Genomic DNA, 25,074 nt, shown 5'->3' on the forward strand with positions numbered 1-25,074 from the left:
CGTTTCCGAGAAATCACGAAAAACCCTGTTTTTGACAACATTTTCGCCATTTTAGCCGCCATCTTGAATTGCATTTGATCGAAATTGTTCGTGTCGGATCCTTATAGTGAAAGAACCTTAAGTTCCAAATTTCAAGTCATCCGTTAATTGGGAGATGAGATATCGTGTACACAGACGCACATACACTCATACATACACACACACACACACACACACACACACACACACACACACACACACACACACACACACACACACACACACAACACACATACAGACCAATACCCTAAAACCAGTTTTTTGGACTCAGGCGACAGTCTGTACGCACCTTTACTTACTATGAATGCTTATAATGCTGAAAGATAGTAATGATAATAATGAATATTATTACTCTTTATAACTGCTTATATTGCTGAATAAGATATCTGACTGGGTGCTTTTATTTATTAGCAAATCATAATATTATACATTATTGATGTAGGCAAACCCTACATGGATTCTAGCAATACCCAACTATTACATGATGATTATGAAGTAATTATAGTAGGTATTGCATGAAGTAATAGTAGGTATTGATTCTAGTCATGTGAGCACGGTTGCCAAGGTGACTGTTTTAACAACGAACGTTCACAAGTAAATAACTAGTTGGATTTTGATGAGAGATGTTCAATGATTATGTTATTTTTTTTTATCTTGTTTGATGTAAACTTTTAATAAATAAAGTGTCAATTACAAAAGCACAATTACAACAATATGCATTTTTAGATCATAAAAAGTTATATTTTCGTGGTGAATATAGTTGAGATCTGATTGATCATCAATTTTGAATAATTGTGAATGAGGCTATTAACATTGTATGTGATTTGGTATGATTTCAATTTGTGTTTTAAATGAGGCTATTCTTCTGCTATATCAAGATATTTTTAGTTAGATTAGTAGCTGTATATTCTGAACAATATTACTTTCCTTGCCCTATTACCATAGGTAAGAAAAGTATTGCTTTCCAAAAAAAATTAAGGAACCCCAATTTCATGTTTTCTATACGTTTCAAGGTCCCCTGAGTCCAAAAACATGATTTTTGGGTGTTGGTCTGTCTGTCTGTGTGTGTGTGTGTGTGTGTGTGTGTGTGTGTGTGTGTGTGTGTGCGCCTGTGAACACGATAACTCCATTCCTAATTAACCGATTGACTTGAAATTTTAAACTTAAGGTCCTTATACCATGAGGATCCGACAATAAGAAATTCAATAAAATTCAATTCAAAATGGCGGATAGTGGCTAAAAAAACATGTTTTTAACGGTTTTCTCAAAAACGGCTAACGATTTTCTTCAAATTTATACCCTAGATAGCTATTCATAAGCCCTATCAACTGACATGAGTCTCATTTCTGGGAAAATTGCAGGAGCTCCGTAATATTCCTGAGAAGAATGATTTTGTTAAATTTCTATCACGATTTTCTCAAAAATGACTTGACCGATTTTTTCAAATTCATACCCTGTATGAATTTTACCCTGTACGAATGAATTCATATGAATTCATACCCTGTACGATTTTCTTCAAATTTATACCCTAGATAGCTATTTATCTGCTCTATCAACTGGCATGAGTCTTTTTCCTGGAAAACTAATGGGGGGTCCACCCCATCCTTGAGAAATGGACTTTGTAACCTCCTTCTCGTGCATGAGGTAGGTAGGTAGAGCAGTTCATAAAAAGAACACATAGTCGAGATATTTCATCTGTAGAACAGCTGTTTTGACGACTTTTAAAAAATCCTCAAATTTCATAATTCAAACAAAGGAAAATGTACTCTGAACACAATAACAATAGTATAATCGTAGTTTTAATTATTACAGCGATATGCCATGGGGAATAAGCCGACATTTTGTCTGTACCTGTTTATTTAATGTAATGAATATTTATTATTGTTAATATTTATATGCTTAATATTGTTGATAATTACTATCTAATGTTCATTACGCATGCAATTGTTCAATAAAGGCCTTTATTTATTTTTATTTATTTTTTTAGTTTTAATTATTTAGCCGCCAATCGGCATAATGTTATTCCCCTAAATTATCCTCGTTAATGAGCCTTATAGATAAATTAGCAAGGAAAGTTGTGTGAGTGTACCACACCAGATTTTTTTATATTGATGTTGCAAAACACAGGTAACCGTTATTATGCACCAACGTATATTGTAATCTACGTGAATGATTACAATCATGAATATTCCTCTTCAAATTCAAATTCTTTATTCATAAAAACAAGCAAATTACAAGCATTTGTTAATCGCCCATATGGACCTGAAGGGTCTGTATATGTGTTGACGAATCAGTAGTCAATCAGAGACATTTTGACTAATTGATCAATAATATATACTTGTACTAGTAGCTCTGTGAACAGTAGACCTCACGCAGTATTCTCATCCACAAGTACCTGATTGAAACTATAGACCTTATGGAAATACAGCAATAGACTGGCTTCTCCACACATCTGTGTGATCACTTGTCAGCTGATTCATGATGAATAATTCTATAGTCTGATTTTTACTCTAATATTGGAGTATGAAGGAGGCTCGTTTCTCCTTTTATATTATCCTTGAAATGCAAAATTTCCAAAAACCATGTATATACGTCGAAGCGCAATTAAAAAAGGGAACATATCTGTCAAATTTCATGAAAATCTATTACCGCGTCTCGCCGTAAATGCGCAACATATAAACATTGAAACATTTAGAAAATTGCCAAACCGTCGACTTGAATCTTAGACCTCACTTCGCTCGGTCAATTAAATATATACAATAATATAATATAATATTAGATACAATATACACATAAGATACATGATATTATATACTAAAAAAAAACTGGGATGTAAATAATTTCATACACTGAAAATTTAATGATAAAAAGTACAAGAAAACAAGCTATCATGCTAAGAAAAACAAATTAATAGCATTATAACTGATGAAAATATTACGACTTCAGTATCAGATTCTTGATAATTTATATTATGTATTTATTATCTCTTATCTCTATCTAACCCCATCTCTCTGTCTGTTTCCAGTCACAGATTCTTGGTGAGCGACACACTCCGCGTTCGAATCCCGGCCGGCCGCAGTCCGAGTCCCCAGCTGACGAGCAGTCACCGCAAGAGGAGGAAAGTGTCCAGGTCAAAGGAGGTGGTGGTCGGCAGAGGAGGAGGGGAGGTGGGAGGCGAGAGAGAGAGGAGACGAGACAACCATAGGCGTGAGAAGCACAAGTCGAGGAGGAAGCGAGAGAGGAGAGGATCTAGGTCGAGGTCCCCGCCTAATAGGTTAGTCTGCTGTTTTTTTCTTTCTCGTCTTCATATTTTTCATTTTGTTTTTCGTCTATAGAATGAGATTCAGGTTACTAGTAGTTCTATGAACAGTAGATCTCACGCAGTTTTCTCATCCACAAGTATCTGGGGCTTATTTCACAAAGGTACAAGTATTGTTACCAACCATGGTTACGAACAAGTACTTTTAGTTACAAGTTCACGAGTACTCACGTTTCACAAAAAATTATGATCTACAAGTTTACAAGTTTACAATTTTACAAGTCTACAAGTACTTCAATAGTAAACATAACCTATTTTCATGATGATTTCCTTTTTTCATCCTTTATAAAGGTTACTTGTGCTTTTCAATAATTACTTTGAAAATATTTGAAAGCAATATAATGTTTTTTGTACAGTCTACTTCATTTATTGCTGAATTTGTAACCTACACAGTATATGTAATCTGTATATATATAGTAAATGTACTATATATGATGTAATACTATATATACTGTGTATATATACTATAGTACACATAACCTATGAGGTAACACATTAATAACTATTTTGGAAATTTATTGAATTCAATTTCCTGATGCATATATTTCCAAAATAATGAATTATAGAGGAATATAGGGGGCATTTTTGATTATTAGAAATATTTATTGAATATTTAAAATCATTTTAATGATCACTTGTAAATCCTTTACATAGCTTTCCACTTCGGTAGAAATTTCATAGTTACGAACAAGTAATTTTGACAAAAATTGTTGGCTACAATGAAAATCTTTGTGAAACACTTGTTCGTAACAAGCAAATCACTTGTAAACTTGTAGAAATTCATTGTAACTACAAGTTTACAATTCTGCTTTTGTGAAACGCTAGTAATCAGCTGTTCTCCAAAACCATGGTTGGCAACAAAACTTGTAACCTACTTGTACCTTTGTGAAACAGGCCCCTGGTGTCACCTGTTGACCGGCTTCTCAAGACATCTGTGTAATGCATGCAATGAATAATCCACTTGTCAGCTGATTGATTATGAATAATAATTCTATAGTCTGATTTATCCTATCATCAGAGTAGATGATAATTTATGATAGTGACTAGCCGTCAGGCTCGCTTCGCTCGCCATATCCGTCTAGCCAGGGGGCTCCACCCCCTGGACCCCCGACTGGATCGTCCAAGAATGAGATTAGCAGGCTTGCTTCGCTCGCCTGAATTTTTATCATGTTAGGACAATCCAGTCGGGGGTCCAGACTAAACGTCTGACTAAACGGATATGGCGAGCGAAGCGAGCCTGACGGCTAGTAATATAATATTCCCAGGATTGAAGTAGCAGTGCCCAATCAATTTTTCCGCGATAAATGCATTTAAATCTTCAACTTGGTGCCAACCTAACAAAGTCAACTCAACTTAATGCCAACCTGACAAAATTATTAATTTAGTTGCCAGTTAACAACTGTTTCGAAGAGGTACTCTATCTAGATTATAGTTCTATAGTAACATATGATATGAAAATTTCAATTATAATTAAGAGATTGGGAGAAGAAGAATATACATGCTAAAAGACGAACTTTAAACCCTTAAAAACAACCCTTAGAGTTGAAATATTGCCAAAAGATTTCTTAGTGCGCCTCTAAAGGGCCAACTGAACATACCTACCAAATTTGAACGTTTTTGGTCCGGTAGATTTTTAGTTATGCGAGTGAGTGAGTGAGTGAGTGAGTGAGTGCCATTTCGCTTTTATATATATAGATATCGTAGAGTGGAGGAAACTCCTTTTTAATTCATATTATCCTAATTTCAAAATGCAAAATTCCATATTATTCTTATTTAGAAATGCAAAATTTTAAAAAACCTTGTGTATACATCGACGTTTGACGCGCAGTTAAAGAAGGAATATTTCTGCCAAATCTCGTAGAATTGTATCAACGCATTTGACCGTAAATGCGTTACATACAGACAAAAGAAAATGCGAGTTAAAACATAGACCTCACTGCGTTCGGTCAATTACATCAGCAACTGATTAACATTGTTGCTACTATCCTCCTTGTCTCACTTGATACAGTATCAACAAATTACGATACAGTATCATCTCAACTTGATGCACAACACCATAATTTGATACAGAACTTCCTAACTTGGAATTAATTCTACAAACCATGGCATATCTTCTTATGCTGTCTAAGGACAGGTTTCCGAGCTCGGGATTCAGCTAAGTCCTATGCCCGGTTTCTCAGTCGTTCAATAAACAACGCTATAGCTATTGATTCAATAACTTTATCAATTCAATAAATTTTTATTGGTTCCTTAAACATATTTATAGAATCCATAGCAATTCATCTGTTCAATGAATCTGGCAGCATGGCATGATTCCAAACCGACCACTTTCGTAAACAAACTTTATATGGTAGCCATGGTAACCAACTGAATCTTGTTCGTTTATTCCTTGCTGCTTGTTGTGAAATTCAAGTTGAAGGTTTTTTCCTATGTTAATATTTTTTCAAGTTATTATTATAATTATGGCAGAGAAACGAGACCGGGGCAAGAATTTTGCAGAGGTTGAAAAAGAACAATTAGTAGAGATCTGCCTAAAGTATAAAAATGTGATAGAAAATAAAAAGACACATAACAATTCAATAAAAGATAAAAGCAAGGCATGAGATGCAGTGAGAGAAGAATATAATTCTATTCAAATCTAACTCAAACACTCCATCATCTGAACTGTTGCTGTACCTAATTATATCTAGATCCATTTCAATATATTAAAATAACAGAACATCGAACACAAAACATTCCAACATAACCTTTAACCCTTTATAGGGCAGAAGTGAAGGACATTAAATTTTTCCGATTTTTTTCCACAGAATCATTCAAAAGTACTTTATAAACATACTGAAATCTTTATTCCTTTTTAAATACTTATTTTTCATAGAGTTTTGAGGTGGGAAATTATTGTCCCACTGCCTATAAAGGAATCTTATGGATTCCATCATATTGGTACTTATAGAGCAGTGGGATAATAGTTTCCCACTTTTAGCATTCATCATAAATCACTTATAGATGACCAGGATAAGTTGTTTTCACTTTGGCAATAGAATAAATTCAACTAAGTAAATGAGGAATATGATCATTTGTTCACTATAGTTGAACTTTAGAAGTGAAACATAATGAGGAAGATTAGTGATATCTTTCAATCACATGAATAATTTGATGAAAAACACATTAGTGAATATATATATATATATTTCTTCAAGTATTACAATAAATGAATTTATAAGCTTATATAACATCGAATTGATGGAATAAACACTAGTAAATTGTATATACATTTTGAAGTATCATAAAAGATGCATCGATAAGCTTATATAGAATTGAATTGATGAAATAAACTTTAGTGAATTGTTTATATATTTTGAAGTAGTTACTGTAGTTGACGTCCAATCTTTATCTCAAAATTCAATGTTGGAATTACTCCAATGCAGGCTTTGTTCATTCATGTCTCAAGAATAAAACCTGCAAAAGTAAAAGCGAAACAAGAATTGATAAAGCTTCAGGTAACATCTTATAAGGAATATTATACTAATCACTATACAGCTTAGGTTATCGTCAATTATACACCTATCACCTCTTCACTACAAAACCAGGATTTCAAAAAACTAATTTTCTCTTAAAAATAAACTAATAATTCCACTAATAGTGATTATTATTCCATTATTGCATTTATATTGTTGTCTTATACAAATATGAGTTATGAGAGTACAGCCGGAATGAATTTCTGACTGTGCAAGTTGGAAGATAAGTACAAATATTACGACAGCCAGATGGAGAAGCATCCAACAAATAATATTTACAGATAGAGGAATAAATTCTAAACATAGTGTAATATAGTTTTGGAAGCAAACTGTTCAATTTCGTATTAAAAATAAATCTGAAAAGTTATGTTGTTTCATAACCTAAAAGTTGTTTACATGACCGTCCTTCGGTTTTTCAATGTTTATTATTACAGCTGTTTTTTCTTGAAATGAAACTATTTGTAATTGTAATCTAAGTAGTTTTTACTAGTCAAAACTTACCTCAAACGTCTTGAAATGATGAATCTTCTATTTGCAATTTGCAATTGAAATGAGAGCTACTTTGAATCGGTCGAAATCCAGTGTCGCTAAATGGGCAGTGGGATATTATCTTCCCACTTTTCAGTGATTTGCAAATAAGCCACAGTGTCGTAACTGCTGACGTCAGAAAACTATGCACAGATGATGCTCCATATGTTATTTTGTCAGTAATAGTAATTGGGAGATCATAGAACAAGGAGATCATAGAGGGGTAAACATTTATTTACCAGCATGCATGGTGGGAAACTATTATCCCAGTGCCCTATAAAGGGTTAAACACAATTCATTGATTCGATATAAATAATTATTATTATAGGCTGGATTTTGGCATTATTTCGTTCAATAAACAAATCTATAGCTTATCCCATATGATTGTGATTAGGCGTACGGTAGTCAAAGAAGAAGAAGAAACAACGCAATAGCTATTGATTCAATAACTTTATCCAATCAATAGATTTTTATTGGTTTTTCAAACATATTTATAGAATCCATAGCTATGGAACGATTTATCTGTTCAATGAATCTGGCAACATGGCATGATCCCAAACTGGTCACTTTCGTAAACAAACTTTATACATGGTTCCTATGGTAACCATGGTAACCAACCAAATCTTGGATGTTTATTCCATGCTTCCTGTTGTGAGGTAATTTCCTACAGTACTGACATCTTTTGGCTGATGTCTCCAAAACAAGATGGCTGACACCAAATGAGGGCTATCGATGCTAAATATAGTGCAACTTTGATTCTGTTTTGTTTTTAAAATACTGGTGATCTACACTAATTTCAATTTTATTTTGTAATTTAATTTTTCTAACTTAATTTTTTGATTGCAACCAAAAATTTGAGAAATTTATCCATTCCATAAATATTTATAGGCTGGATTTTGGCACTATAGTTTATCGATAGATTTATGGATTCAATAAGTTTAAGGAGCGTTCTAGAAACGCATTTCTCATATTTATCGGTTCAATAAAGTTATTGAATGGATAAACAGCTTATGGAACGACTGAGAAACCAGGCATATAGTGTTTATCGAGAGATTTAAAGATTCAATAAGTTTAGGGAGCGTTCTAGAAACGCATTTCTCATGTTTATCGATTCAATAAAGTTATTGAATGGATAAACAGTTTATGGAACGACTGAGAAACCGGGCACTAGACTTTAAACAGCTGGAGTCAGAAAATTGGCTTTCCAAAACGGGGCGTAGTCGCAGCTTTTACAACAGTAGTCCTAGTTTTTATTTTCTCATTTCTATAATTGGAAACGTTTTTCCTTGACGAAATTAAACTATTCAAAATAGATGAAACTTTACACTATTTTCTCTTTATTTTATTTTGTGTTCTTTTTTCTAGTTTTTCGAAATTTAATTCAAACGTGACTATGACAATGACTGCGACTACGCCCCGTTTTGGAAAGCCAATTTTCCGACTCCAGCTGTTTAAAGTCTAGGACTTAGCTAAATCCCGAGCTCGGAAACCTGTCCTTAGTTTCTCTATGCTATCACCATACATAGTACAATATCAACAAAATATGACACAGATCACCACACATGATACAGCATCAACACAATATGATACAGTATCATCTCAACTTGATACACAACACCATAATTCGATACAAAACTTCCAAACTATTTTAAAGTGAGGTCCACGTTATAATATCAGTGTTTGATTAGCAAAGGTATTGCTATCCTTGTCTATCATTCAACAAAGCGGATAGCGCTATCTCTTCTCGCTTTGCTCTGTTGCCAAATCGTCTTTTAACAATTTATTTATTTATTAATCAGTACATTACATCAATTTGGGAATAATCCCATTTGACAGGTAACTTGTCAGTACTAATACTAATACTATAATACATACAATCAAAATAATAAAATATTTTTTCACGTATCAAAAACACGTTTCAAGTATCATTAAGGATGGTAATTATATATATTATTTATAAGAAATCAATTTTCTTGTGAATAAGATTCTGAGATTGCGTATAGGCTTTTCTCTAATAACATTTTTTTGACTGCCTGTTTGAATAAAATGACTATGAAAATACAATGTAGAGTAGAATTAATGATTAACAAAATATTTAATCTTAATTATGAAATAATAGAAAATTTAATTTCTTGCTTAATAAAATATAATTGAATATATTGAACGAGAATGAACAGTTAATATTACATCAATAAACCTGTATCAGCTACCGTCTATCGAAGGTATTGAGGAGATCTGCAATGTTGTTCTCCTATAGTGAGGTCCACGTTATAATGACAGTATTTGATTAGCAATGGTTTTGCTATCCTTGCCAATCATTCGACAAAGCCGATGGTACTATCCTTTTCTAGGATACAACAATGCCAATTATGTTTTTCACAGTGTAGAAATATAATATTAATCAATGCAGAGAATCGGCATCGCTATTCTTCTATCTTTATCAACTGCCATTATAACGTGGACCTCAGTATAGGAGAACAACACTGCAGATCTCCTCAATACCTTCTATAGACGGTAGCTGATACAGGTTTATTGATGTAATATTAACTGTTCATTCTCGTTTAAAATAATCAATTATATTTTATTGAGCAAGAAATTAAATTTTCAATTATTTCATGATCAAGATGAAATATTTTAATTAAACATCAATTCTACATTGTTAAAAGACGATCTGGCAACAGAGAAAAGCGAGAGAGATAGTGCTATCCGCTTTGTTGAATGATAGACAAGGATAGCAATACCATCGCAAATCAAACACTGCCGTTATAACGTGGACCTCAATATAGGATAGTTTGGAAGTTTTGTATCAAATTATAGTGTTGTGTATCAAGTTGAGATGATACTGTATCATATTGTGTTGATGCTGTATCATGTGTGGTGATCTGTGTCATATTTTGTTGATATTGTACTATGTATGGTGATAGCATAGAGAAACTAAGGACAGGTTTCCGAGCTCGGGATTTAGCTAAGTCCTAGACTTTAAACAGCTGGAGTCGGAAAATTGGCTTTCCACAACGAAGAGGATATCTTCTTATGCTATCTTTCTCATTGTTTTGTTGTGTTTTGCCAGGTTGCTGCGTCGTTCTCATTCGCGGTCGCGCAGTCCGCGTCTGTGGCGAGGTGGGCGTCTGTCGCGGTCGCCGGTGGCTGCTCTCACGCGACGCGACTACAGTCGCTCGCCCGACATGTATGTCTCCTCCAAGCGGCTGGACAAGAAGAAGCGATCCAGGTCCAGGTGAGGCACTGAATCTATTTATATACTATAACTAGTAGTTCTGTGAACAGTAGACCTCACGCAGTATTCTCATCCACAAGTACCTGATTGAAACTATAGACCTTATGGAAATACAGCAATAGACTGGCTTCTCCACACATCTGTGTAATCACTTGTCAGCTGATTCATGATGAATAATTTACTCTATAGTCTGATTTTTACTCTAATATTGGCGTATGAAGGAGGCTCCTTTTTCCTCTTATATTATCCTTGAAATGCGAAATTTCCAAAAAAACCTTGTATATACGTCATTATTATTGAAAAAGGAACAAACCTGTCAAATTTCATGGAAATCTATTACCGCGTTTCGCCGTAAATGTGCAGCATATAAACATTTAAACATTAAGAGAAATGCCAAACCGTCGACTTGAATCTTAGACCTCACTTCACTCTGTCAATAAATGAAAGAATTGGCTTATACACGTAGGGGATAGGAAATTCACGAATGACGCATCATCATGTCTCAACTACTCAACTGATTTACTTGAAATTTTGCATTTAGATTCTTAATCAACCGAGGATGGTTATAGGCCTATTTTCAATTCTTCAATATTTCAGTAGGTCAAGTTTTCAATTTGTCAAGTTTTTAATTAGACCCTTGCAGAGCTTGGGTTACCTGCTAGTCAATAATACAAGAGGACGAATCTATAGTGAGGTTCACGTTGCAGTGGAGAAAGATAGGCGACCTCACTGTAGGATATGGATTAGTGATCAGATTTTACTGCAGTCCTATTGTCATCTGAAAAATGTTTTATTTCCATCACTTGAAATGTTTATCTCACAATTTTGTCATTACATATGCTATGTAACATATAGCATAATATCGTTATCAAGTACTAGCCGTCAGGCTCGCTTCGCTCGCCATATCCGTCTAGCCAGGGGGCTCCGCCCCCTGGACCCCCGACTGGATCGTCCAAGAATGAGATCAGCAGGCTCGCTTCGCTCGCCTGCATTTTTCATTTGCGCATTTTTATCATATGTTAGAACAATCCAGTTGGGGGTCCAGACTAAACCGTCTGGCTAAACGGATATGGCGAGTGAAGCGAGCCTGACGGCTAGTAATATAATATTCCCAGGATTGAAGTAGCAGTGCCCAATCAATTTTTCTGCGATAAATGCATTTAAATCTTGAACTTGGTGCCAACCTAACACAGTCAACTCAACTTAATGCCAACCTGACAAAATTATTAATTTAGTTGCCAGTTAACAACTGTTTCGAAGAGGTACTCTATCTAGATTATAGTTCTATAGTAACATATGATATGGAAATTTCAGTTATAATTAAGAGATTGGGAGAAGAAGAATATACATGCTAAAAGACGAATTTTAAACCCTTAAAAACAACCCTTAGAGTTAAAATAATGCCAAAAGATTTCTTAGTTCGCTTCTAAAGGGCCAACTGAACATACCTACCAAATTTGAACGTTTTTGGTCTGGTAGATTTTTAGTTCTGCGAGTGAGTGAGTCAGTCAGTCAGTCAGTGAGTGCCATTTCGCTTTTATATATATAGATAGTTTACCAAGTAGCTGTGCTATCGACCTTATATGTATGTTGGAAGGATAGCAGAAAACTCAATACCTTGACATTTATTTGAAAATAATTTTAAATGAAGTGAAATAGCTATTTTTTGGAACTTGTGTGCAAAACTGGTCATCGCCAAACAAGATGAAATTTAAACTAACAAAATGTAGCTGAGTTTGGCAAAACATTTGCACACCAGTTGCAAACAATATTTTTCCTAAAATATTTATTTGTGTTTTGTGCAATTGATGTTTTTGGTTATCAATTTGTGTTTTGTGCACAGTATGAAGGAGTCAGCTGTTTTACAAACAGTCGCCAGTTCAATAATTACTAGTTTTGCAATTGAGTGTTGGATAAACAATCAAGTGAATTAATTATTGGAAACAAATTTTTGCTTCACAGGTCACCAGCCTCCCTCCAGAAAGCGCGTGAAATATCAGCCAAAGCCAAGATGAGTGAAACTAGTCTGTTTGCTGAACTAGTGAAGGACAGAAACATGCGCAAAACACTGGAAGCAAAACGGTTGGCAGTACTGATTGACAGGGATGATACAGATGGCAATACTGACAAGACTGCTCCAGTATCAGCTGATACAAGCCAAGATGGTGGCAGTCAAAAATTGGCTTCCGAAGACATCAACAATATTCCAGTGCCTGATAACAATGGTGGCGGGTATCTGTTGAGGCCCATAGATGGCGCCACAAGCGGACAGGATAGGTTTGTGCCCGTCATGGAGCCTCCTCCACCCTTACCCCCACTACCTCCCCTATCACCAGGTGACTTTGAAATGCCTGATGCCAACCCAGAAATGATTAGTGATAGGAACATAAATAGTAATAATGTAGCCATTTACCCCAATCGAACAGTTAATGGCAGTAGTGTAAATAGTGAAAGTGCTGTGATAAATAGTAGTGTGTCGAATTCTGGTCCTCCGGGCCGGATAGAGGATAATTCTGGTCCCCCGGGCCGTTTAGTGGACAATTTTGGCACAAGACTTGGTGTGAAAGCGACTGCATCAGTGGCAGCACTGCCTACAGTTGTGTCAAAACCGAAGAGTCTGGTGAAGTTGCCCATGCCCCCTGGGATCAACCAGAATGACTTGGAGAGCATCGATTCGCCACCAAGTCGGTCGCCTAGTCCAAATGTGCGGCGGAGGAAGGCGCCGGTCACTCCGCCTTTGCCTCAGCCACCTGCTGTCAAGAAGGGCATCAAGGATCTGCCTTTACCACCTGGTCAGTTTGCTTTCTTTCTTAGTTATTTTTAATATGTTGTTGGCTATCCATCTTGTTTCCACTATTATTATCACTATTAAATTTTATTTAATAAATATTTCAGGAAATTGCTGCCCTCGGCTTCGCCTCGGGCTTCAAACTTTTTCCCAAAGGGAGAAAAAGTTGTACTTTTCACTCTAGATATACAAATAACTAATTTGAAACAAGAATGAACAGTTGATATTACATAAGATATACTGTTATCAGCTGTATAGAAGGCAGTGACAAGGCAGAAAATCCACTACTATTGTTGCTGGGATCTCACTATAAGCATCTCAAAAAAAATTTCATGTATATTCCTCAACAATGGAGTCATAGTTTCAATGTGTATTTGTTGTTTTCAGTTTCCTGGTGTGGGATAATAATTTTGTTATGTATATTATTCAACAATGGATAATAATTTATTTTATATTTGTTTATGTGTGAAATTCTTTTATGTATAATCTTCAATAATAGAGCTATATAGTGAGGTATACGTTATAATGAAGGTGGAGAATGATAGGACAACAACGTTGCCGATCCTCTGTCTAGTCAATGCCTTCTATAGACGGTAGCTGATACAGGTTTATTAATGTAATATTAACTGTTCATCCTAGTTTAAAGTAATCAATTATATTTTATTAAGCAATAAATTATATTTTTCAATAGTTTCAACAACATCCAACATTTATGAAAATGTATCTTTCCATAAGCAACAAATAATGCTCTTTTGTTGAGCTTAAATCTTTGTTTAAAATAATCAATTATATTGTTGTAAATGTGCTTTTGTAATTAACACTTTATTCATTATAATTTTAGATCCATGAACAAGATAAAAAATAAAATACTACTTCAATTTGGAACGTTCATCATAAAACTCTAACTTGTTATCTTTTCATAAACAGATTGTTGCCAAAACAGTCACCTTGGCAACCGTGTTCACATGATCCATGTAGTATTCATGAGTATCCATGTAGAGCTAGCCTCCATCAATATTTTATTAAGTAAGAAATTAAACTTCCAATAATTTCATAATTTAATAATGAATTTTCATAATTGAGATGGAATTTTTTGTTAATTCATTATTAATTCTACATTGCCAAGTGACGATCTGGCAACAGGGCAAAGCGAGAAAGAGATAGCGCCATCCACTTTGTTGAATGATTGACAAGGATAGCAATACCATTGCTTATTAAACACTGTCATTATAACGTGGACCTCACTATAGAACAAAAACAAACACAACATGATACAGTATCAACACAATATGATACAGTATCATCTCAACTTGATACACAACACTATGATTTGATACATTCGTTATCTGCTTTGTTGAATGATAGACAAGGATAGCAACACCATTGCTAATCAAATACTGACATTATAACGTGGACCTCACTATAGAACAAGAACAACCACAACATGATACAGTATCAACACAATATGATACAGTATCATCCGAACTTGAGACACAACACTATGATTTGATTCATTCGCTATCTGCTTTGTGGAATGATAGACAAGGATAGCAACACCAATGTTAATCAAACACTGCCATTATAACGTGGACCTCACTATAGAACAAGAACAACCACAAAATGATACAGTATCAACACAATATGATACAGTATCATCCGAACTTGAGACACAACACTATGATTTGATTCATTCGCTATCTGCTTTGTGAATGATAGACAAGGATAGCAACACCATGTTAATCAAACACTGCCATTATAACGTGGACCTCACTATAGAACAAGAACAACCACAAAATGATACAGTATCACACAATATGATACAGTATCATCCGAACTTGAGACACAACACTATGATTTGATTCATTCGCTATCTGCTTTGTGGAATGATAGACAAGGATAGCAACACCAATGTTAATCAAACACTGCCATTATAACGTGGACCTCACTATAGAACAAGAACAACCACAAAATGATACAGTATCAACACAATATGATACAGTATCATCCGAACTTGAGACACAACACTATGATTTGATTCATTCGCTATCTGCTTTGTGGAATGATAGACAAGGATAGCAACACCAATGTTAATCAAACACTGCCATTATAACGTGGACCTAGTACATCCATAAATATTTTCATTTTAAGACACATTATAATCAATTTTAAGTGTGTTCAAATCTGTGATAGTGACTTGGTTTTGTCATAGAGAATCAATTGCATAGTAGATATCCCATGGTATAGGGCGTTTATGTCGCAACTTTTACTGTTATCCCAAGCCGATAGTTCACGTAGTTCTTTCCTATGCAGCTGTGTGCCGCTGGTAATCTCTCATATTGTGCCGTTCATACACTCTCACCCCAACAAAACAGTAAAAATGGACAATAATCGACAGTAATCGGCTTGAGATAACAGTAAAAGCTGCGACATAAACACCCTATACCATGGAATATCTACTTACGCTATTGTTTCTCTATGGTTTTGTTTTACCCAAATTACTCAGGTTATTTATTAATTAATATATTTATTAATATATGTTCAGCTGAAGATGTGGTAGGTTTTACCATGAAACCTGGTTCTGAATTATAAATTAATTTTCGAATAAATAAAAGTGATATTGACAATATCAAAGTCTTATTCTTTCAATTATTTATTTCTGTCTAGGTTTTTAAAATTAAACATGCTCTCAATGCTCTCATAAATACTGAAGTGCATGTCAAATTATGCATGAACCAAAGAGCAAAATCTGCAGAGTCATTGAAACACGTTTTGACTTGTTTGTAGCTGCTTATAGTACGCGTCCCATAGTTTCGCCTCCGAGATAGCGCTATCTGCTTTGTTGAATGATAGACAAGGATAGCAATACCATTGCTAATCAAATACTGCCATTATAACGTGGACCTCACTATAGAACAAGAACAACCACAACATGATACAGTATCAACACAATATGATACAGTATCATCTCAACTTGATACACAACACTATGATTCGATACAATCGCTTTCTACTTTGTGGAATGATAGACAAGGATAGCAATACCATTGCTAACCAAACACTGCCATTATAACGTGGACCTCATTATAGAACAAGAACAACCACAACATGATACAGTATAAACACAATATGATACAGTATCATCTCAACTTGATACACAACACTATGATTCGATACAATCGCTTTCTGCTTTGTGGAATGATAGACAAGGATAGCAATACCATTGCTAACCAAACACTGCCATTATAACGTGGAACTTACTGTTTCATTTTGTATTTGTTGTTTGCAGTTGTTCCCGGTGTGGAAGACCTTAGCGGTGACGACTCGGATGGGTTCAGTGGAGGCACACCCCCCAGGTCGACGTCACACCTGACCGACGACAAGTCTTCGAAGCTGTTTGGCAGCAGCTCATCACGACGCGGTCTGTTTGGCTCGCAGAGACCCAGGGAGTCCAATGCCAAGCTGACAAGGCCCAAGATACTGCACAGGCGGAAGGCGGCCAGGGGGTTGGCTAGTGCTCAACAGGTTAGTTACCTGGTTCTCAGGACACACATTAAATCTAATGGACCATTAAATCGACTATTATCTGGTTTCTTGGACACTCATTAAATCTAATGAACTATTCAAACCTACCTAAGATAATTGTTCGCCACACTGCACAGAAAGCAGTTGTTTTCCAGTCCCTACGTAGATCTGAAAGACATTGTTTGCAGACGACTCTCGTCTGACGTCAGAACAGGTTTCTTTCCGGCCGCTTTTTGAAAATTTTTGAAAAAGTGTTTGGACAACTGTGCCATTTGGTGCATTGTGTTCAGGAGGGTGAGATCGGAAATTTCCACCCCACTTTGAGTACCCTACGACGTCTGGTTCTTGAGATATGAGACATCAAAGTTTCCCCCCCCCTCATAAAACATTCTTATTCAATTTATTATTCTTATATAGCTGATGCCAGAAAGTTAGGCGGCTTCATGGGTCACATGGTGTAACCTACTCACAGCTGTTGCAATGCATCTATTTATGACAAGCTAGATGACAACTCTGCTTGACAACATCAGCTGTTGGAACGCACAAGAGACTCACGAAACCGCCTAACTTTTTGGCGTCAGCTATACCTGTAGTGTGGCGAAAAATATCGTACGCGACTCTCTCAGAAAGGTGTTTACGGTATTCGGATAACATATTCCCGGGCTCGGCAAGCCTCACCCGGGAAACTATCGTAAACTATCGTAAACATACCGTAAACTATCGTTACATACCGTAAACACCAACTTTCTGTGCTTGTAGCGTAATATATATACTATTTCATTCATTCAGTCGTATGGTCCAATGTCAACACCAGCCTTGAAATCTTTTCAGGAAATAAAATTAATAATCAGGTCTTAAACCCTCGTCTCCAAAACATAAAATATCAGTTTCAGGCCTGGCCTGAAAATAAAGATATTCAGTTCTTCTTCCAGAGTCACTCACAGTTCTATTGTTAGCTGCTGTAACCAGTCGACAGCTCTGTTTGTGGCTTCATGCAGCTCTCTAAAGGTGCGTACAGATATACGCGCCGCGAACATGAGCAATTCACTTTTAATCAGCTGACTATATCTGTATTTTTACAGAAACGGTAAGATACAGATATAAAAAGCTTGGCATCAGCTGCTTAAAAGTGAATTGCTCATGTTCGCGGCGCGTAAATCTGTACGCACCTTTAGGTCTCCCTCAAAAGAATGGATCGGGCATTCAGCAGTTATGTGGCTCATGGTTTGTGTTTGGCCACACCCCTAACATACTTCAAAGGCGGAAGGCGGCTAGGGTCAGTCCAACACAGGATTATTTGTTCTTTTGGTTTTCTTGTTTCAATCCAATTTATTCATAAATACATTACATAATTTATACTACTATAAAGGAAAGAATTGGCTTATACATGAACGGGATAGGAAATGATTTGAGTCGAGGTAGTGTAAGTTAAGCCTAAACAAACAGCTCAAGATGTGGATGGTAAAGCCATGAAACCAGATTTATATCATATTATTATCATAGAGAAACAATAGCGTAAGTAGATATCCCATGGTATAGGGAATTTATGTCGCAACTTTTACTGTTATCTCAAGCCGATTACTGTTGATTATTGTCAATTTTTACTGTTTTGTTGGGATGAGAGTGAAGGAACAGCACAATTTGAGAGACTACCAGCGTCACACAGCTGCATGGGAAAGAGCTACGTGAGCTATCGGCTTGGGATAACAGTAAAAGTTACGACATAACTTCCCTTTACCATGGGATATCTACTTACGCTATTGTTTCTCTATGGTATTATCTAATAAGAAATTTTGCATAAAGATTTTGAATTTATGATTTTGCTTGATTGAGTGTTTAAAGCTGCGTACACATATTCGTGCTTCCAACCCGCACCGAGCACGCTCCTCCCTCGTACCGCCCTCGAACCACAGTCGCACCGCCCACGCACCCATCATGAACGTTACGGAAGATGTTAGATCTTCTCGCGTTCCCCGGTCGAACCACTGTTGCTCGCCGGTCGATCATCAATCGCTCTGCTGGAGTGACGTTCGGTTGCGGAGCAGAGCGACAGTCTGTACGCACCTTTAGGTCCACTCAACTCTCATTATCATACTTCCATTTAACCACGCACACGTCTAGAGCTCATATGGGCATCAGCTTAAGCGAAAAATCACAATACTTCTATTAAATGAAGATACTAATCGTAAAAAAAGAACCACAGATTTATTGATAGTTAGAAAGACCGGTTTCGGTTGTTACACCATTGTCAATCTCCGATTGACTCAAACTCATTTCGGTTTATCAGAGATTGACAATGGTGTAACAACCGAAACCGGTCTTTCTAACTATCAATAAATCCGTGGGTTTTTTTGGCAATTAGTCTTTTTATTTAACATAAATAATTACCACAATATCAACTTCTCAACTACACAAAAAGTGTCAATACTTTTAGGTAGTTTATATCGTTATTTGCAGTTATTTACTGTAATATTGAACTACTTGTTTGTTTGTTTTTAATATCTTCCCAGAGACTCTTAACAGAGTATGAGAATTGTCAAAAAAATGCTTGAAAACATTACTTTCAATAAGAAAAAATACACATGACACTTACTCATATGCATACATACACATACACATAAACATATCAACACATAAAGGGCCCCTCCCTACACATATATTCCTGTGTGGTATAAAATACACCTTCCATCAATAACTCTTTTAACTTCCTTCCGAATAAATTGAGATCTTCAACGTTTTTCATATCATCATGAAGCTTTCTAAAAAATTTAAGACCCATGTATGTTGGCTTCTTTTCAAAAAGAGCTGTCCTATGGTACATGGAAGCAAAGTCTCCTCTATTTCTGGTTTGATACCTGTGGGAATCACTATTTCTAGCAGAAGCCTTATTTCTCCTGAAGTACATAATCACCTCATAAGTGTAAAGAGAGGGAACGGTGATAATGCCTAGCTCCTTGACATGATTCCTGCAAGATTCGAGAGGCATAATTCCTTTTATTGACCGTATAGCTTTTTTCTGCAGCCTGAAAACTCTCTCCAAATTCTGACAGGACCCACCCCAAACAACAATGGCATAGCGAATATGTGACATAATTAGGGAATGGAAGACTGCCATTGTCAGTTTGGAATCATTTAACCTTCTAATCTGTCTGAGTGCAAAAACACCTGAGGAGATTCTATTACAAAGCTGATCAATATAGTAATCCCATGATAAATACTAGTTTACAGGCTCGCTTCCCTCGCCTCCGTACCCTCGACCAGTGGTGGCATCAATCAAGAATGTTTCCATTTTGTCATCGCCTGCATTTTTAATTTGAACATGCTTACTTTTTTTTAATTTATTCTTTTTAGGTTGTTAAGTCTGTTATTAATTTTTGGAGTTTCTGTTTGTACAGGTTGTGGGCTCTCAGCCGTTAGTAGGTGGAGGGGGCCCTGAGGAGGAGGACTGGGGTGATCGGTGTGTGGATGTGTTTGAGGTGTTGACACAAATCGGAGAAGGTACCTATGGACAGGTGTACAAAGCCAGGGATAGGAGGACAAGTAAGTACTATCTTATTTGCTATAGTGAGGTCCATCTTATAATGACAGTGAATAAAGATAGAAGAACAGCGTTGCCGATTCTCTGCCTCAATTAAACGTCTACATTGTCAAAAACAGATTTGGCATCGTTGTGAAGCTAGAAAAGGATAGTATTACCTGCTTTGTCGAATAATAGACAAGGATAGCAGCATCAAAGTTAATCAAATACTGTCATTATAACGTGGACCTCACTATAGAGAGTTAGTGGGAAGGATATTTTGAATATTGTTTCCGAAGAATGGACATTGATATGTCCAAAGCTCCGCCAATTTATGTAGATGCATTACAATATTATCTATAGTTATCACAAATTGCTTTTTTCATATCATATACAGTTCAATAATTATTTTCCTAGTCTATATTATGTAAATTCATCTATAATTTTGCTGTATTGTAAGCTATTTTATATAATTGTATAAGCCAGTATTTATTGTAATCTACATAAATAAAGTACTCAATCAATTAATCAATCATCATTGTACTCTCGAAATTTATCGTGAAATTTCATTCATATTCAATTCAATTTCAATTTAATTTATTGCCAATTTAGAATATTCAAGACATATTACAAACTCTTTATAATATGACATATCATTAAAAATATAGATAAATAAACATAATTATTCATACATAGAACTTAGATAAAATAAAATATAAAATCTAGGCATCACCAGTAAATAGAAAACTCTTTGCTCAAAACTCATTTAGGCACAAAACATTGCAAAGATTGAGAGCAGAACAAAAGTAACTAATTTGTTTCAGTTAATCCGTGATTTTCACAATATAAAGTTTTTTTCATTAAATATGAGATGATTTTTGTATAATTTCGGATTTCAAAATCAGTATAGTGAGTGAGTTCATGAGCGAGTTCTACAAACCATGGGGCTCACTAAAGTGAGGTCCACGTTGTAATGGCAGTGGAGAAAGATAAGAGAACAACGTTGCCGATACTCTGTATTGTCAATGCCTTCTATAGGACGGTAGATGATACAGGTTTATTGATGTAATATTAACGGCTCATCCTCGTCTAAAATAATCAATTATATTTTATTAAGCAAGAAATTATATTTTTCAATAATTTCATAATTAAGATAAAATATTTTCTCACTTAATTATTAATTCTACATTGTTAGAAGACGATCTGGCAACAGAGCAAAGCGAGAAAGAGATAGCGCTATCTTCTATGTGGAATAATAAACAAGGATAGCAATACCATTGCTAATAAAACACTGCCATTATAACGTGGACCTCACTATAATTTGTTTTAATTAATCTGTGGTTTTGACAATATAAAGTTGTTCTCATCCACTGTAAAAAATTCTCATATAATTTCGGATTTCAAAAACAGTATAGTGAGTTCATGAGCGAGTTCCCTAACCCTCAGAGCTCACTAGTATCTCAATGGATTCATTTTAATGATTATTTTATTTTTTGGGTTTGAATTTAACTTGGGGTTTTGAATTTTTCACCCTGAAAATGACACTATTAGTGTTGAAACATGTTTGTAATTTCACAATAAATAATTAATTAATTACAATTAATTAATTAATTGTAAAAATTTAATTAATTAATTACAATAATAATAAATAATTTCTGACAACATCCCAGTGTTTTCATTATTTTATTTATTTTTAATTCATGTTTTCGATTTTTGAACAGGCGATCTGGTAGCGTTGAAAAAAGTCAGGATGGAGAATGAGAAGGATGGCTTCCCAATCACGGCAGTGAGAGAGATCAAAATTCTGAGGCAACTCAATCACAAGAACATTGTCAACATGCGAGAAATTGTTACCGACAAACAGGATGCGCTCGACTTTAGAAAGGTATGTTTGTTGTACTTCAATTCAATTCAATTCAATTTTATTTTTCATGTTATGCATCGTATATAATACAATATTAACACAAGTCATAAACATCACATCATAAATACATTACAAATGTTACTACAATATTTATATAATATAGTCTAAATCATTGAAATAGTTATTTGTATATCTAGAGTGAAAAGTGCTGTTTTTTCTCCCTGAGGGAAAAGTTTGAAGCCCGAGGCGAAGCCGAGGGCAACAATTTTCCTGAGGGAGAAAAAACATTTTTCACTCGTGATATACACATTTTTCCTCCACCTACATTTTTATAAAACTGCAAATAAAATAATTTTTAAAAACGTATGTGACCAAACAATGTGTTACAACATAATCTAAAAAGTAAACAGAAACAGCTGGCTTGTAATCACAGTTCTCCGACAGCACTATCTGTCGGCTAAAGTTTTAACAACAATGACAGCCAAAACTACTAACAGCTATTATGAAGTTCCCGTTTCAAATTTGATTAGTTAATAAGTAATATTCGTTGGCTGGTATTTTGAATAACATGGATTAAAAGAAAAAAATATAAATTTTTTATAGTATATTGATATGAAGTTTGTAATAATAATTTCAGCATACAAACATAAATTTTATATATCGATCAAATGTCTGGTTGAGGTATTGAATTTAGATGGTTTAATGACTACTCTATATGCTTCCTCATCTGAGCTTAGACCTTCTGACCTATTCCAAATGTACGTTTTTAAAATAGAGATGCTTCCCATGTTATTTAAATGGAGTCACTTTTACTCCCCTAGGGAGTTTTTCTGTTTTTTAGTACCGAGAGCGAAAAAGTGACACTTTAGTATCATGTTTCAGGGAGTAAAGTAAGTACTTTTGACAGTAGGTGGAGGAAAAAATAAGTTAATATCACAGATGGAAATGAAGTTGGATGAACCAAAAAACAGTGGAATCAAAAGTCTCCAATTCTGAAAAGTTGCAGATCATAGAATTAAGTGGCATTTTTAGTTTTTAATTAACCATAATTCAATTTATTACTTGTAATGGCTAAACAATGGTAAGCAAAGACAATAGTCACATACATTCAAATTTTAACATTCATTTACAAAGTAAGACTAGATAAATTTTTAAAATTGTGAAAATATAATATTTGAAAACTTATAAATAATATGTCAGTTACAACTCATACTTATATAGAAACAATAAAATCTGGAAACATTAACATTGCACTCGAAAGTAACACGATAGATTCTTAATACATTTTTTCCAGTCTTATTTTGTTTTTCTCTAATCAGTTTATTAGGGATTGCCAACTATAGGGACACTGGGCTATCAACCAGATTTTCAGTCTTGTCCTGAAAACGGTCAGTGTTTGAGCCTCTTTCAAGTGGTTCGGCAACGAATTGAATACTTTCTTACCCATATGCTGTGATCTAGATTTGTAGAAGGTCGTTCTGTGTGGCTCAATTCTCAACGCACCTCTGGATCTTGTGTTATGACTAGAGATATTTGACCCTGTTGTCCAATTTGTCTTGTATTTGAAGGCAAAGATAGATTCATAATATATATAAAGAGCAGGGTTCTTGGTTCTTCTTCTTTTGCTTCTTCTTTAGATGGTATCTTAGGAAAGGATAGAGCAATCTGCTTTGTTTGATGACAGACAAGGATAGCAACACCAATGTTGATCAGGTGCTGACTTTATAACCAGATTCTCACTAAAGTTGATTTTCCCGAGCTCGGAAACCGGCCCTTAAACACATGCAATTATTACCAAGGTAATATTTGGTAAATTTGGAGCGAGACTCATATTTTATAATGTACACTTTTTACTTTCCTTGCCCTATTACCATAGGTAAGGAAAGTATTGCTTTCCGAAAAAGAATAAGGTGCCCAAATTTCTAAATTTCTATACGTTTCAAGGTCCCCTGAGTCCAAAAAAGTGGTTTTTGGGTATTGGTCTATATATATATATATATATATATATATATATAATATATATATATATATATATATATATATGTGCGTCTGTGTACACGATATCTCATCTCTCAATTAACGGAATGACTTGAAATTTGGAACGTAAGGTACTTACACTATAAGGATCCGACACAAACAATTTCGATCAAATGTAATTCAAGATGGCGGCTAAAATGGCGAAAATGTTGTCAAAAACAGGGGTTTTCGCGATTTTCTCGAAAATGGCTCGAACGATTTGATCAAATTTCAATCAATCAAATCAATTTATTTTCCATTTTTACAGTATATACAGGGCATGAAATTACCATAGTTACTGAAATAAATAAAAAATAACTAAAATAAAATTTATATCTAAAATAGTCATAGTTCTATCGACTGTCACAAGTCAAATCATTCACTATGAAGAGATAGCAAACTTCGTGTGTCGGCAGCGTTATTGTCCTTTCACCAGCTATAAATGGATCTTGGAATAGTAGACTTGAGATGCGCGTGAACACTAGCGTCAGGTGATCAATTTTCATAACGGCAAGGAAAGTTGTGTGAGTGCCCCACACTAGATTTTGACGTGACAATGTCTTATAAATTGGTTTGCCGGGTGACACTTTCAAGAAACTGCGTTACGCTCCGCCGCGTTATGCGCTCACAATGAGAGCGAATGAGAGCGTTCGTTTCGGTTCACGGTCGTCTGGAAAGAGCACGAATAGGAGCAGTGGCGAGCAACGCAGCAGCAACCCGAAGGCAACCTG

The 25,074-nt window shown here is 35.2% G+C and overlaps 1 protein-coding gene and 1 long non-coding RNA gene across 4 annotated transcripts in view; one reads left to right on the forward strand and one right to left on the reverse strand.

The window, feature by feature from the left end:
- LOC111057265 (cyclin-dependent kinase 12) overlaps nt 1-25,074 on the forward strand; it is a 95,496-nt gene that overhangs the window by 40,181 nt on the left and 30,241 nt on the right. For all 3 annotated transcript variants that reach the window (XM_039441079.1, XM_039441077.1, XM_039441078.1), the window contains 6 exons: nt 3,065-3,313; nt 10,472-10,636; nt 12,599-13,428; nt 16,711-16,946; nt 20,342-20,486; nt 22,185-22,348. In XM_039441079.1, coding sequence (XP_039297013.1) covers nt 3,065-3,313; nt 10,472-10,636; nt 12,599-13,428; nt 16,711-16,946; nt 20,342-20,486; nt 22,185-22,348 — 1,789 coding nt within the window. The remainder of the gene's footprint in view (nt 1-3,064; nt 3,314-10,471; nt 10,637-12,598; nt 13,429-16,710; nt 16,947-20,341; nt 20,487-22,184; nt 22,349-25,074) is intronic.
- On the reverse strand, nt 17,471-24,725 carry LOC120354243. Its single transcript, XR_005572928.1, has 3 exons — nt 24,711-24,725; nt 21,774-21,777; nt 17,471-17,632 (listed from the first exon to the last, which is right to left on the reverse strand). It is a non-coding gene; the product is annotated as an uncharacterized LOC120354243 (long non-coding RNA).

Source organism: Nilaparvata lugens, chromosome 14 (genome assembly GCF_014356525.2).
Source record: "Nilaparvata lugens isolate BPH chromosome 14, ASM1435652v1, whole genome shotgun sequence".
Taxonomy (NCBI): domain Eukaryota; kingdom Metazoa; phylum Arthropoda; class Insecta; order Hemiptera; family Delphacidae; genus Nilaparvata; species Nilaparvata lugens.